Below are 15970 nucleotides of genomic sequence, written 5' to 3' on the forward strand. Positions count from 1 at the left end.
AATACAGCTGTTCCGTGAAGCCCTCAGAGGTTTATTAGAAAATCTTAGTGAACGAACCGCATCATGAAGGCCAAGGAACACACCAGACAGGTCAGGGATAAAGTTGTGGGGAAGTTTAAAGCAGGGTTAGGTTATAAAAAAAATATCCCAAGCTTTGAACATATCACGGAGCACTGTTAACTCTACCATCCAAAAATGGAAAGAGTATGGCACAACTGCAAACCTATCAAGACATGGCCGTCCACCTAAACTGAGTGGCCGGGCAAGGAGAACATTAATCAGAGAAGCAGCCAAGAGGCCCATAGTAACTCTGGAGGAGCTTCAGAGATCCACAGCTCAGGTGGGAGAATCTGTCCACAGGACAACTATTAGTCGTGCACTCCACAAATCTGGCCTTTATGGAAGACATTGTTGAAAGAAAGCCATAAAAAGTCCTGTTTGCAGTTTGCGAGAAGCCATGTGGGGGACACAGCAAACATGTGGAAGAAGATGCGCTGATCAGATGAGACCAAAATTGAACTTTTTTGCCTAAAAGCAAAACGCTACGTGTGGTGAAAAATTAACGCTGCACATCAACCGGAACATTCCATTCCCACTGTTCTGAAACATGGTGGTGGCAGCATCATGTTGTGGGGATACTTTTCTTCAGCAGGGACAGGGAAGCTGGTCAGAGTTGATGGGAAGATGGATGGAGCCAAATACAGGGCAATCTTAGAAGAAAACCTGTTAGAGTCTGCAAAAGACTTGAGACTGGGGCGGAGGTTCACCTTCCAGCAGGACAACGATCCTAAACATACAGCCAGAGATACAATGGAATGGATAAGATCAAAGAATATTCATGTGTTAGAATTGCCCAGTCAAAGTCCAGACCTAAATCCAATTGAGAATCTGTGGCAAGATTTGAAAATTGCTGTTCACAGACGCTCTCCATTCAATCTGAAAGAGCTTGAGCTATTTTGCAAAGAAGAATGGGCAAAAATATCACTCTCTAGATGTGCAAAGCTGATAGAGACATCCCCAAAAAGACTTGCAGCTGTAATTGCAGTGAAAGGCGGTTCTACAAAGTATTGACTCAGGGGGGCTGAATACAAATGTACCCCACACTTTTCACATATTTATTTGTAAAAAAAATTATTTGAAAACCATTTATCATTTTCCTTCCACTTCACATTTATGTGCCACTTTGTGTTGGTCTATGACATAAAATCCCAATAATTTACGTTTTTGGTTGTGGGAGGAAACTCAAGTACCATGGTTGGGATTTGAACCGACAACCATAGTGCTGCTAGGCAGAAGTGCTAACCACCTAGCCAGTGTGCTGTCCTCAAAATCCAGTCTGACTTTACCTTAGTTTCCTATTGTGTCTCACAGGTTCATATGGATTGATCTATAGATCCTAAAAACATACAACGTGTATATTTATCTATTTGCAGGAACCTGTCGACTGGCTTGGTGATTATAATGAACCGCTATCTGGTTTCTCCTGGAGGGGTGGTTCTGAGCGGGAGACCACCGGAATCCAGATATGGAGCGAAGTCTTCTTGGTGGAAAAGCCGGATGGGAAAACGGTAATGGATGGGTGTCACAGATGTTGTTGACTTTGGGGGAAGTATTCAGAGAGATGCTAACTAATAATGTCAATGTTTCAGGTGGCCGTGTTACTGATGGACACACAGGGAACATTTGACAGCCAGTCAACCCTAAGGGACTCAGCCACCGTGTTTGCCCTCAGCACCATGATCAGCTCCATTCAGGTGTGACATTTTTATACTCCAAGAGAACGTCATTCAATGGTCATTCCTACCGTATTATGTCAGTTAAAACAAGGATGACGTACAGTAGACCACGTTTCTCAGTGATCTCATAACTGTTAGCAGCCTTTTTTACAATGTAAAATGTATATCTAGATAAATGTTTTTAAAACTTTGTAGTGTTAAACACTGTAGGGAATCATTGGCATAATTTGTCCTGGTGGTGACCATTGTAGTTGGTAAAGTAAGTAGAATAAATGGAGTAACTATGTATTATTAGGCTTCCTTCTGATGGGCGCTGACTCCCATCCTGTTTGTAGGCTCCCTTTGATATCGCAGCTGTATCTGCCCCAGGCTGCATATGGGCAGCCTACGGAGGTGGATGCAGACGCAGCAGCTGCAAAAACATTTTAAAACATGCGGGAAGAAACTGGTGCGTGGATCCAAATGCAGTGTGCGTTCGGATCCGTGCACCCACTCCTACCCATATGTCAAATTTTGACATGCAGCCACAGATTGATGTTATCCAATATAAAGTATCTCTATGCTATGCTTCCATTCAAACAGTATAACTTAAAAAAAAACAAAAAAAAAACTGCTGTTTACGTTTTTACTTGCTTAGAAATCCTACCTAGCTTTTGCTTTCTACTTAATCCTAAAGCAGAACTTAGCTCAATTGTTTTTTTGTTTTTTTTATATCTTAGCTCCATTAAAACACCTACTCCCATTGCAAGCACATTTTTTTTTTTTGTGGTTATCTATATTTAAAAATGTTTTTCTTTGACCCACTCTTCGCCATCATTCTGGCCTAAGCCAGAGTGATGCATCCCTGGTCCTGCAGCCTCCTTGGATACGCATATTACATCTACCAGAGGGCTGCAGGACCAGGCACACACAGTGTCTAGGAGCAGGCCCAGCACGTCATCGTGCTGGTGGAGTAAGATGGCAGCATGGAAACCACTATGTAACCCAAACAAAAAATTATAAAGCACTACAGGTATAAAAAAAAAAAAAAACATTGGGTGGGGACAGGGGAAGTTCTGTACTGCTTTAAAGAGGCGATTGGGGAGATATGTTTATCATAGAACTGTACTGGCATATCTCATTATTTGTCCTTACAAAGGTTAAAAGTGGGGGTAAATTCCCATGCAGTAGTGGCTGGTGCTCAAATTTTTTTTGGGGGGGTGAGAAAACAAACTGAAAAATTAAACTGTTAGTAATGCAGGACTGTAAAACGGAAAATTTTTATCAAATACTTACCGTAATTTTCCTTTCCTGATAGGCTCCATGGCAGCATACGTGTGGGTTGACCCCGCCTCCATAACTACCCAATAGGACCCCTCCCTATAAATTTCAGCTGTGGGCTCCCAGCCGTGTTTCGTAACTAGCCTACTCCAAGCATTGGAAGGGACTCCAGCTGCCATGGAGCCTATCAGGAAAGGAAAATTACGGTAAGTATTTGATATAAATTTTCCGTTTTCCTGACCGGCTCCATGGCAGCATACGTGTGGGAAATAACTCGCCAAACACACCCGGGTGGGCACAATGCTGAGCAAGAAAATAAATTTATTTAACACTGACAGCACTTTCAAACCAAAATTAATGGATGACAAAGCGGCTGGTTCAACACAATAGTGGGAAACAAACGAATTGATAGATGACCAAGAAGCCGCTCTACATATAACTTCGGGTGCGACATGAAGAGAAGCCGCCCATGAGGTTGAAATACTCAGAGTTGAGTGTGCAATCACTGCCTTTGGAGGAGCCAAGCCCTTCGCTTTATAAGCCCTTTGAATGGTCTGTACTATCCAAGCAGAGATGGATCTGATTGAGGCCCGTTCTCCTCTATTTTTTCCCCTTAGAAGAATGAAAAGAAAGTCTGTCTGTCTAAACGATTCCGTAGCTTCCAAGTATTGACTCAAAGTATGTCCCACATCAAGGGGATGGACATCTTGACCTTCTGTTGTGCTAAAGGTAGGCAACACAATTTCCTGATTTTCGTGAAAAATAGATGTCACTTTAGGGTTTGAGCCCAACATGGGAATTAATACTGCTCTATCTGGAAAAAAGGTCAGGAAAGGCTCTTTGGAACCTAAGTTCCTGATTTCAGACACTCTTTTGGCTGAAGTTACTGCCACCAGGAAGACGGTCTTGAGTGTGAGGTCTTTAACTGATAGAGGATTTTCAGGATCTGTTCCAAGCGTGGAAAGAAAATCTAGAACAAGGGGAAGATCCCATTTAAGGAATCTCGGTTTTCTTTGAGGTCTTAGCCTGATAGCACCCTTGAAGAATTGGCAAACCAGGGCGTGGTTAGCCCATGAAATTCCTGTAAACGCCGAGATGGCTGATATTTGTACAGGAAGGGAACTTACTGCTAGAGGCAAATCCAACCCTGTTTGCAGAAAGCTGAGGATATCCTGGACTTATGGAGAACCACAAGGATTAGGTCTAGAGGCCATGTGCTCTGTGAACTTGGACCAGATACGTTCATAAACTCTATTAGTGCTCTTCCGTCTGGCATTCAGAAGTGTTGGGATGGCTTCTTCTGGACAACCTAAGGCTTCAAGCCTTCCCCTCTCAAAAACCAAACCCTGAGATGTAGATGAGCAGTGCATGGATGCAGGATAGAGCCTTGGGACAGAAGATCCGCCCTGAGAGGCAGAGGGATTGAATCCCGATAACTGAGGAGAGTTAAGAGGGGAAACCATGGCCTGTTGGGCCAAAACGGTATTACTGCTATGACTCCCACTTCCTCTGTTCTGAGCCTGCGGAGAAACTGGAGTATCACATGTACCGGAGGGAAGGCATACGCCTTGTTGAACCTCCACCGATCCGTGAGGGCATCTATCCCCTAGGCTTGGGGATCCTGGAACCTCGAGTAATACTTGGTGAGTTTGTAATTGCATGGGGATGCAAACAGATCCACTTCTGGAGACACTCCCAGTGTCAGGAGCCACTTGAACACCTCTTTGTGCAGGGACCACTCGTTGTTGTCCATTTGAAAACATTCTGGACCCCCGGAATGTAGACTGCCGAAATGTTGGACAGATTCTTCTGAGCCCAGTTCATGATTGGCTCCACCTCCCGTAGGAGGGACCAGCTGCAAATCCCACCTTGTTTCCTTATATAGGCCACAGCGGTTGTATTGTCCAACCGGAGCATCACTGAGGAGTTTTCTATCACATGGTGGAAGGATCTGAGCGCCTGAAAGGCTGCTCGAAATTCCAGAATATTGGATACAGTCTTCCGAGATGGCGAGTTCCATCTGCCATGAGCCACTTCTGACAGGCAATGAGTACCCCAGCCCTGATTGCTGGCATCTGAGGTCACTGTGACTCATGTGATGGGGAGAATCGAATGGCAGTTGCGGAGATTCTTCCCTTTGAGCCACCAAAGGAGAGACTTTCTCATGGATGGAGTGAGGAGGATGCGCTGACTCTTGCTGGGAGAATCCCACTGTTGGATAAACCCTTTCTGGAATGGGCGAGTGCCATTGTGCCCACTTCACCATGGGAATGGTGGCTGCCATTGTGCCAATCACCTTCAAACATTGAAGAGCGGATAGGTGAGATGAAGCGAGTGTTGAACGGATCCTGTCCTGGATCACCACAATCTTCTCCTCGGGTAGCGAGATGGTGCCTTCTAGTGTGTTGAAATGGGCACCTAGAAATATGAGAGACTGAGATGGAATCAGGTGACTTTTCTCCAAATTCAGGAGTCACCCAAACTCTTGGAGAGTGGCAATTACTAGACTCCTGTGCTCTAGAAGCTGACCCCTGTCCTGGGCTAGAAGGAGGAGGTCATCTAGATAGTGGTGAAGACGAACTCCTTTGACTCGGAGCAAAGCAACAACAGCCAACAGAACCTTGGAAAACACCCGAGGTGCTGTCATGAGACCAAATGGAAGGCAGGTAAACTGTAAGTGTTGATCGCCTACAGCAAAGCGAAGGAACTTTTGGAAGTCTGCTGCCACTGGGACATGAAAGTAGGCGTCTTTCAAGTCTATTGACACCAACCAGTCTCCTAGATGAACCGATTGTTGAATCGTTAATAGTGACTCCATCTTGAATTTTTCCTTTCAGATAAACCGGTTGAGATGAGTCAGGTCTATAACAGGCCTCCATGTGCCGTTCTTCTTCTGTACCAGAAACAGAGGGGAATACATGCCTTCTCCTCGTTCGCCATCTGGAACAGGAATGGCTGTGTTTTGAGCTAATAAAGAGCTTATGTAAGCTAAAAGAACTTGTCTCTTCTCCCCTGAACTTGGAAGATTTGTTGGTATGAATCTTAGTCTGGGAGTGCTGTTGAAGACCCAGGTGTGGCCTGAGGACACTGTCTTGACCGTCCAGAAATCCCGAATTGAGGCCGCCCAAACATGCCGGAAGTGGAGCAGACGAGCCCCCACCTGACATGTTTGAGCGGGCCCAATTACAAAAGGACTTAGTGGAGTCCTGGTTACTAGTAGAAGCCCCTTTTGTGGGCTTTCTAAAAGAGGACTGCCTGGATTTCCAGGATATAGAAAATTCCCGACCAGGCCTATAACTACGTGCTTCCCTTGCACGGTCGGTGTTCTGCGATCTTGAAAAGGTGCGTTTTTGGTTCTGTAAACGCCTATCTTGAGGGAGGAACCCTGATTTACCACCCGTAGCCCGGGTAATGGCGCTATCAAACTTGTTGCCGAAGAGAGATGAACCCTCAAATGGAATACGGCACCAAGCCTGCTTAGAGGCTGGATCCGCCAACCAGGGTCGCAGCCACAAGGTCCGACGGGCGGTGACCGATGACAACATCACCCGAGCCACTAGGCGAATTATGTCAATAGAGACCTCCCCCAGAAAGGCGGAGGCAAGCCTGATTTCCTGAATAGGGGAGCTCTTAGCCGCTTCTTCAGAGATACCTCTAAGAGAATCATTCACATTGTCTGACCATGCCTCTAAAGCTTTAGAGACTGCTGCTAAGGCCAGAGCGGGTTTGCACACTGTGCCTGCTGTCAGATAAATCCTTTTTAGGTCGGCATCAATCTGTCTCTCCAGCGGATCTTTAAATGAGACTGTATCTTCAAGAGGCAGAGTCACATACCTCACAAGCCTCATTAATGCAGCATCTACCAAGGGAGCTGACTCAAGGTGTTTAACCTCTTCTTCCTTGAAAGGGTATAGTTTTGAGACTTTAGACCCATTAGCCCCATTCTTCAAATATTATAGCTCCTACTTCCGTGAGGAAAGGAAAATAATGACGCTCCTTGCTGAGTTGTTTGAAAAACTTTCTCTGTTTAGCAGGAGAAATAACTGGGTCTTCCCAATTCAAAGCGTCTTTAACAGCTTTCACCAGAGAAGGAACCAGGGCATATTCAAAGCCCATCCCAGGATCATCTGCTTCTGACCCACTATCTGAAGGGGGAGCTGACTGGTGACTAGGTTGAGAAGACTCCCACGTCTCCTGGACTGGACCCTCTCCTGACAGGGGAATCAGAGGACCTGGAGGAGAATCACGAGGCTTTGCAGCGTCTCTTTCCTGCAGCGATTCTTTCACAACTCGCTTGATTAGCGTTTCCAGGTGTTGGTCTGCACCTTCCCTCTCATTAGCTGCTTTAGAGAAACAGTGGTCACAGAGAGACTTGCTGGCAGGAACTGGGGCCCTGCATCCCCAACATATTTTCTCCGGTCCCCTACTATGAGATGAGGGGGGGTGAGGAGAGCCTCTACTGTGGTCTTTAGACTTAGAGGAAGAACCATGGTGTCTAGAGCCAGAGGAGGAATGCCGGTGGTGTGATTTAGACGACCCGCTTCTTCTGCGGGAACTATTCTGTCTTTGGTCAGACCTAGAAGGGCTGAGTAAAGAAGAAAGACAGGAATAGAAAGAGAGAAAAAGGCACAAAGTCAGAATAATGCCCTACACTCCACTCTCTTCTCCCCAGCAGGCAAGTAAAGAAAAATACTTTCAAATCCTACCTGCTGCGAGAGGACTGGCCACCAGGAGGCAGTGAAGAGTCCATGGCTGATGCTGGGAATCACTGCAGGTGAACACAGAGTACATCAGATATACCAGAAAGCAAAACGGCAAAGTACAGACCCATCTGTACTGCGCTTACCTGGGGTAGGCTCTGCAGGTGCTCAGGGAAGTCGCCGCTATGCCCACGATCATTCCCGAGCTCTGCAAGCCTCCCCAGGCTTTTAAAATTGGCGCCGCGTGACGTCACTGCCGCGCCAGGCCCGCAGTCCTCGTGCGCATGCGCGAACCAGGCCTCGCTTTCGTTCTGGGACTGCGCATGCGCAGAACGCAGACGGAACCCGGAAGTAGAGGGAGCGGCGGCTGGAACGCACAGGGAACCAGCCGCTGCATAGGCATTTAATAAAAGGAAAAAAAGGGCACATAAGAGAGAAAACAAACAACAAATATACACACTGCTGCCATGAAGGCGATACATGCTCACCACCACCTACGATTGACTCGGCCTGGAACGACCATACACACACACCGGGCTTTTAGGCAAATAATGGCCACCTGCATACTGCTAGGTAATAGGCCTGTGCGCGCTTTTCATTCCAAATGACTCCAGCTCTTCAGCGCTTACTCTGCAATACACTCCATACCCTGCTAACAGTCAAGGCTTATCGGAGGGATGTGACATCACATCGGTCGGCCGATACGATCGCAGGACATCGTCTTCAGGTAGGAGAACCAAACATAAGGTCCTACGGAGGAGGACAAAAAAGGAACACGGCTGGGAGCCCACAGCTGAAATTTATAGGGAGGGGTCCTATTGGGTAGTTATGGAGGCGGGGTCAACCCACACGTATGCTGCCATGGAGCCTGTCAGGAAATAGCCATTTATCAGATGATTATGTATCATTACTGCGAGATAAAACTGTGCCCATCATATGCAGCCTCGCTGTGCCGATCATATGCAGCCTCACTGTGCCCATCATATGCAGCCTCACTGTGCCCATCATATGCAGCCTCACCGTGCCCATCATATGCAGCCTCACTGTGCCCGTCACAACAGGCCAATCACATCCACATTTCAAGTAAAAGATAATAAAACTACTTAACATAAGGTGTCCTCATCAGAGCCCCTTTTACATCAGATGTCCCAATCAGACTCCCCCTTTACATCAAGTGTCCCAATCAGAGTCCCCCTTTGCATTAGATGCCCCCCCCTTCAGAGCCCAGACAAGGTCATCTAGCCACCTGGGCGAACATGCCAAACTGCGCCCCCCCCCCCAAGATATGAGTATTATGTGTCAGCAAAGATCCCCCCCAAAAAAACAGTACTAATCTGCATACTTACTCCCTTGGTATAAATTCCCCCTCCTCCCAGTACAAATCTTTGCTCCCCTATCCCCCCCAACAAAAATCACCCCTACTAGGACAAATCTTATACCCCTAAATTTTCCCCTCCGAGTACACATATCCCCCCTCCAAATCCGCCCTATACCCCCTGCTGCCCCCCAAATTCCCCCTTACAACACAAATCCTCTCCCCCCGAATCTCCTTGCAGTGCCCCTCCCCACCTCACATAAAACCACAGTGCCCAGGGCAGCCGCCCCTCCTGCCCACCCCTTGTCCCGGTCCTGCCCCCCCCCCCACCCGTACTCAGAGCTTTCACAGCAAGTCGCCTTCCACCCACCTTCGGAGTTGCCAGGATGAGTGAGATAAACTGGAAGTGAAGGCACAGGACCCATCAATCACACACCACAGCAGGGAACAATGCTATAGAGGGAGTGTTCAGGGTGCAGACCTTTGCTTCCGAGGACTTTCTAAAGGAAGCCAATAGAGCTTCTTGCTTGAAATCACGTGATTGGAAACACGTCATGCTACCCATATCAGCTCTGTATCTGGTGCCCATCACACACTTAAATGGACTTTTTTTTTTTTCAATGATTGCATCACATCATGCTTCCCATACACCTGTATGTCCGGCATCCCGCACACACTGAAAGAGGCACTATTTTATTATGATGAGTAGCTTTGGGGGGCGTCCCTACGCCCCCTATGGGAAGGCCTCCACTGCTCCAATGCATGATTTTTACCTATGGGTGAGCCTATATAAAGTACTGTAAATATCCCCTAAACATGCACAATTTAGGAGATATATACTGTAGATGCAGCCGGTGATGTCACCCGGGCCATTCCTTCAGAGTACTGTGCAGCTCCGGCCACTCACACAGCCAGAGTCCACGAACCCGGAAGGAAGACCAGGTGAAGATGGAAGTGCCTTCAGCGGCGACAGCGTGCCACTGAATGGCTTTGTTCTAAAGTAGGTTTTACCCCCTTCGTGACCATGCCATTTTTTGCTATTCAGCACTGCACTATTTTAACTGGTAATTGCGTGGTCATGCAACATTGTACCCAAAAGAAATTCATACACTTTTTTTCACACAAATAAATCTTTTTTTTGGTGGTATTTGATCACCACTGGGTGTTTTCATTTTTGCAATATAAATGAAAAAAAACTAAAATGTTGAAAGAGCCCTAATATTTTCTACTTTCTGCTATAATACATATACAATAAAAAAAAAAAAAAATCAAATTTATTCATAAATTTTGTCCACAATGTATTCTGCTACATAACTTTGATAAAAAAAATCCCAATAAGTGTATGTTGATTGTTTTGCGGTGAAAGTTATAGTGCCTATAAACTATGGTATAGATACTGGAATAAAAAAAAAAAATTATACTACTAATGGCGGTGATCAGTGATTTATAATGGGATTGCGATGGGCAGTCCGCAGGGATTGCAAGGCTTGGGTAATACATTGTTTGTACTTAAAAAAAAAAGCAACAGTCCCTTGGTCTGTCCCCTATTTGTACATTTCAAGCTATTTTAAACAATAGAAGCTGCCTATAGATTCATACTGTATGTATGAATGTGCTCCAAAAAAACAACTAGAAAAGTAAAAAATTTTTTTTTTTAATTTATGTTAAGGTATGTTGTGTGAATAGGAACACACAACAAACATATAGTGGGGGTTTCTTAAATTTGACAGCAAACATTAAAATACTAATTAAAATGGACTTTCACACTAGTGTACATGTCATTTTGACCTGCCTCCTCCCCCTCCCCCTCCCTCTCCCTCTCTCACAATTGGATATAAATACACTTTATTACCAAAAGTATTGTGACGCCTGCTTTTACACACACATTAACTTTAATGGCATCCCAGTCTTGGTCCGTAGGGTTCAATATTGAGTTGGCCCACCCTTTGCAGCTATAACAGCTGCAAAGGGTGGGCCAACTCAATATTGAACCCTACTCCTAAACCTTGTGGACAGCCTTCCCAGAAGAGTTGAAGCGGTTATAGCTGCAAAGGGTGGGTCAACTCAATATTGAACCCTACGCACTAAGACTGGGATGCCATTAAAGGGGTTGTAAAGGTCACCGGCCCCCCAGCCCCCCCCCCATTTTACTTACCTGAACCCCTTCATTTATTTGGCGGGGATGGGCTGTTTCTCTCTCCACAGGGTCCCAGCTCTTGATTGGATAGATTGATAGCAGCGCAGCCATTGGCTCCCGCTGCTGTCAATCAAATCCAATGACGCGGGTGTCGGGGGGGTGGGGCCGAGTCCGGCATTCTGTGTCTATGGACGCAAATGCTGGACTCGGGAGTGCGCCCGCAAGGTAACCCCCTCTAGGAAGTGCTTCTCCGAGGGGGTTATCAGATGTTGGGAGGAGCAGCGAAAGCCGCCGGGGGACCCCAGAAGAAGATGTTCGGGGCCACTCTGTGCAAAACGAGCTGCACAGTGGAGGTAAGTATGATATGATTGTTATTTTAAAATTTAAAAAAACGAACCCTTAAAATCACTTTAAAGTTCATGTGTGTAAAGGCAGGCTTCCCAATACTTTTGGTAATATAGTGTATATTATATATAGCAGCATGTCAGCATTTCTAGTCTAGGAGAAAATTACACTCATGTCCCCTGTCCCCCTTAGCGCTTTGGGTCCCCTGTGGCCCCTAATACGCACATGCGTGTTTCCTGGGCATGCACAAATGCAGGCTACTATGGAGATCCCTTTGCCGTCTTTGCTCATGTAAATCTCCTGCACATGCATAGCTGAGCCAAAAGGCCCTGCCAGAACCGGAAGGCTGGGCTCGGAACACCTACGCATACACCATCATATTGGCGCCGGAGGAAGCCAGTACAGGGAAAACTGGTGGCTTATGCTACCAAATTGCCACGTGTATGACCAGCTGGAGGCTCTTGCAACTTGCATAGTTGTTGGCAGATCTAAAGAATATTGTACAGACCAGTTGCAAGATGTATGGTTAGCTTTACAGAGGTAAAAAGGAAGTTGTCACCAATGGGGATCATTCGTAGTTGGAAGAGCAGGCAGGAGGCGGGGCAGTGACACTAACTCTGAAAATTGTCGTTTTTGAAAATTGTGTCTTCTTCTTACACACATAAATGAATGTAACCTGATCTGTTACACTATTCTATGAAAATGGACACTCAATTCTCTATATGTTTTACCTTCAAGGTTTACAACTTGTCACAGAATGTTCAGGAAGACGATCTGCAGCATTTACAGGTAAAGATAACACAACGATATAGGATGGCATTGAAACCTTGTACATTTTATTGGAAGGGCTCTGTCACACAAGAGTTGAAAATAGACAGTTGGGTCGCGTTTTTACCGTTTCCCAAGCGCCTAATGCCACTCAAAATTGTGAAAATGGGGAGCAGATTGAGGTATTCACACTGCAGTGTTGCCTTGCGTTGCGATGAGGCAAAAATAACGTTGCCTGCAGAGTTTGGCAAACGCTGACGCTTTGCAACTGCCTCCATTTACTTCTAAGCGCACAATAAACGCACTGTAAAGCTCCTATGGCATTTACAGTGCATTTAAGGTGCGGTTGCAAAGCATCAAAAGTGATAATTTCCCATTGTAGCCTTATACAAAATAAAAAAACACAAATCACAGAAATTTCACATCCGAAATTCTCAGTAATGCTATAGGTAGGTTAACATACTTTAAGACTGCTTTAGAATTCAGCGCCAGTGTGAGAGAGCCCTGAACGTGCCTAAAATTGAACTCCAGGTGGATATAGGAAAACACTATTTAATGCAGTTGTGAAAAAAATGAAAAATAAAAGCATTTTTAAATGTAGCTAGCATAAGTACCTGGATCTGTCTTTATAAAAGCCTCATGAGCTCAGAATGGGAGAGGGAGGGCCAGTGCTCCAAGCAGTGAAGGCTGGTGCTCCATTTTGGGAGGGAGGGGGAAAACAAATCACCCGCCACCCCTCGGTCGGTCAGTTGCCCCCCCCCACCCCTTCGCTCGCTCATCGGTCTGCCCACCAGCCCCACACTTACCCCATCTAGGTTCCTCGGCAGCTTCCTGAGTCTCCTCCTCGGTTGGTTTCCTTCTCAGCAGCCAATGCGGCCGCTTCTCCTCCCAGCCAATTGGGTCTCAGGACCCCGCTTCCTGATTGGCCAAGAGGAGAATCAGGAAGACAATAGCAAATATTAATTTGCTGTTGTCACACAAGTGGGTGCTCACTGCGCCCCAAGCCCGCTCTTTTTGAAGCTCCGGCTCTAATCACATGCTTTGAAAAAAATACAAAAACCCCTATTGGAAGCCATGCGTCTGGCACTCCTTATGTAGGAGCGCCAGACGCATGGCTTCCAATGGGGGTCTTTGTATGGGGTAAGTGCGGGGCTGGTGGGCAGACCGCTCATTGGTCTGCCCACCAGCCCCACACTTACCCCATCTAGGTCCCTTGGCAGCTTCAGGTCCTTCCTGAGTCTCCTCCTCAGTGGCTGCCCCTGCATCTCCTCCTCCTCAGTTGGCTTCCTCCTCAGCGGCCAATGCGGTCGCTTCTCCTCGCGGCCAATTGGGTCTCAGGACCTCGCTTCCTGATTGGCCAAGAGGAGAATCAGGAAGACAATAGCAAATATTCATTCGCTATTGTCACACAAGTGGGTGCTCACTGCGCCCCAAGCCCGCTCTTTTTAAAGCTCTGTTTGAAGCTCCAGCTCTAATCACGTGCTTCGAAAAAAATACAAAAACCCCCATTGGAAGCCATGCGTCTGGCGCTCCTTATGTAGATTAGAGGATGGACGCATGGATTAGGGGGACGGCCTGTATGGACAGGCCACCACTGACTCCAAGCCTACCAGGTGCACACCCATGTGCTGACAAGGAACCTGCTAACAGGTAGAGAGAATAGAGAGATGAGACCATCAGTCTCCTGCTCCTTAACCATCCAATGAAAGACTGGGAGAAAGTTGTTGAACAAGCTGTATGGATTGCTGCTGAAAAAAAATCAGTCTGGCTTTGCTGTTTGCCAATAACATGCAAGAGAAACACAGTAGCAAGGAGCATGGATTAAAAGCATGTAACAAGTTTATTGGTAAACAATGTATCACTTACAAGGAGGAAAGCTGTGATGGGTTTACCATGCTGGTAGGCAGCGTGTCAGCATGGATAGATGGAACATTAGAGATCCATGAGATCAGCTAGCCCAGGGACAGAGTGCAGGACCCGCCAAAATAATATGTCAACGGCGTCTACGGTCACTCTTGATGCACGCCCAACACAGGTAAACTCAGCCAAATATATGAGAGGACTCAGGAGATAGGTGGCAACATGTTTCGAGGGCTCCATCCCCTTTATCAAGCCTTTTTTGCTGTCTTCTAAAACTATATATAAAACTCAGGACTGGCTGGACAAAATTACAAGCCTAGTGGCAAGTAAAACAGCTCCCAGATGTGTCTTTTATTTATTTAGTTGTTTTGCTTTAAAAATCTATTTTCACTATTGATAATGCTAGCCTGTGAAACAAGAAGTGGTATACTTACCTTTTCAACGGGGGTGTTCAAAATTGTTTTAAAGAGCTTTGGGTGCCAGTACTATTCCATACTTCCAGGTGTCGCATAGCATGTACCCTGCTTGTAGGTGAGTTAGGCCTGATTCACACTTATACAGGTTGCAGTTTGCATATTGCAGAAGCATTTTTCCTTGTCAAAAGAAGTTTATTGAGTATACAATGTTATAAAGATACATAAAGTAAGTTTACAAGGATCTATAAAGTAAGCTCATTGTTTTACAGTAGGGTTTATATAGGTAAATATCATGAAATTTCAAATATTAAACATTGGGTTCACGTAAACCTAAATTAAAGATATATATCATTTCCTTAGTTACTATTGTAGGTATTTAAATGATTTATACCTACTATACATATTGTTTACAAGTAGAGTGTATATAGGTCAAATAAATTCTGATAATGAGCTTTAATCGTAAGGTGGAGAAAAGGAAAGAGAAAGAAGAAAAAGGGTTGAAAGGTAGAGGTATGGTCCACAAGGTTGTCCCGCTCGTCAGTTTATTATTCTTTTTAGTTCTCTTTGAAGCCTTAGAATGGGTGTCTCTGTAAGTCATTTAATCTGTTACCATGGCAACAGGACAGAGTCATTGAAGTTTGACAGGAACTGTTGTTTTATCCAAGGATGCCAAAGTTTTTCAAATTTTGGAATTTGATTTTGATCGATGGCTACCATCTTAGCATGGGACATTGTATTATTCATTCTGTGAATTTATTCTGCTAGTACCAATGTAGGAGATTTCCATGCCTTGGCCACTGTTTGTTTTGCAGCCGTTATTAGTTGGATCATAAGTTTGAATTGAGAGAGTGTTAACCATTCCGGTTTTAGATTAAGTAAAGTTAAATATGGATCTGGTTGTATTATTTTTTTAAATATTTTAGATGCAATCACGAAGACTTCCTTCCAGAAGGTTTGGATTACTGGGCACGTCCACCATATGTGTAAATATGTGCCTATTTCTGGGCATCCTCGAAAACAAAGAGCTGAGGTATTAGGTGAATATTTTGCCACTCTAGCGGGTACAAGGTACCAGCGAGTTAGGACTTTATAATTTGTCTCCAGTGCTAAGATGTTGGGTGAAGATGACTTAGATGTGAGCCATATGTTAGACCAGTCCGTGTCTTCTAAAGTTCGTCCCAGGTCCTCCTCCCACCTCTGAACGTAAGAGGGTCTATTAAGATTTGCTACTCCATATAATTGATTATAAAGTGATGAAATTGTACCTTTAGCAAATGGATCTTTTGTACAGATTGATTCAAAAATGGATAATTGGGATAATGGTGTATCCCCCTTTAGGAATGGTGTATAGAAATTTTTGATTTGGAGATATCTAAATATCTCAGAGTTTGGTAGATCATATTTTTCTCTAAGCGATGGGAATGAAAGGAATG

General features: G+C 45.4%; 1 protein-coding gene across 3 annotated transcripts in view; it reads left to right on the top strand.

Moving 5' to 3' along the window:
• The window catches only part of ATL1 (atlastin GTPase 1), a 125861-nt gene that overhangs the window by 23140 nt on the left and 86751 nt on the right, over positions 1 to 15970 (top strand). For all 3 annotated transcript variants that reach the window (XM_073608625.1, XM_073608626.1, XM_073608627.1), the window contains exons 3-5: positions 1434 to 1568; positions 1650 to 1754; positions 12232 to 12282. In XM_073608625.1, coding sequence (XP_073464726.1) covers positions 1434 to 1568; positions 1650 to 1754; positions 12232 to 12282 — 291 coding nt within the window. The remainder of the gene's footprint in view (positions 1 to 1433; positions 1569 to 1649; positions 1755 to 12231; positions 12283 to 15970) is intronic.

This window comes from Aquarana catesbeiana, linkage group LG13, assembly GCF_042186555.1.
Source record: "Aquarana catesbeiana isolate 2022-GZ linkage group LG13, ASM4218655v1, whole genome shotgun sequence".
Classification (NCBI taxonomy): Eukaryota; Metazoa; Chordata; class Amphibia; order Anura; family Ranidae; genus Aquarana; species Aquarana catesbeiana.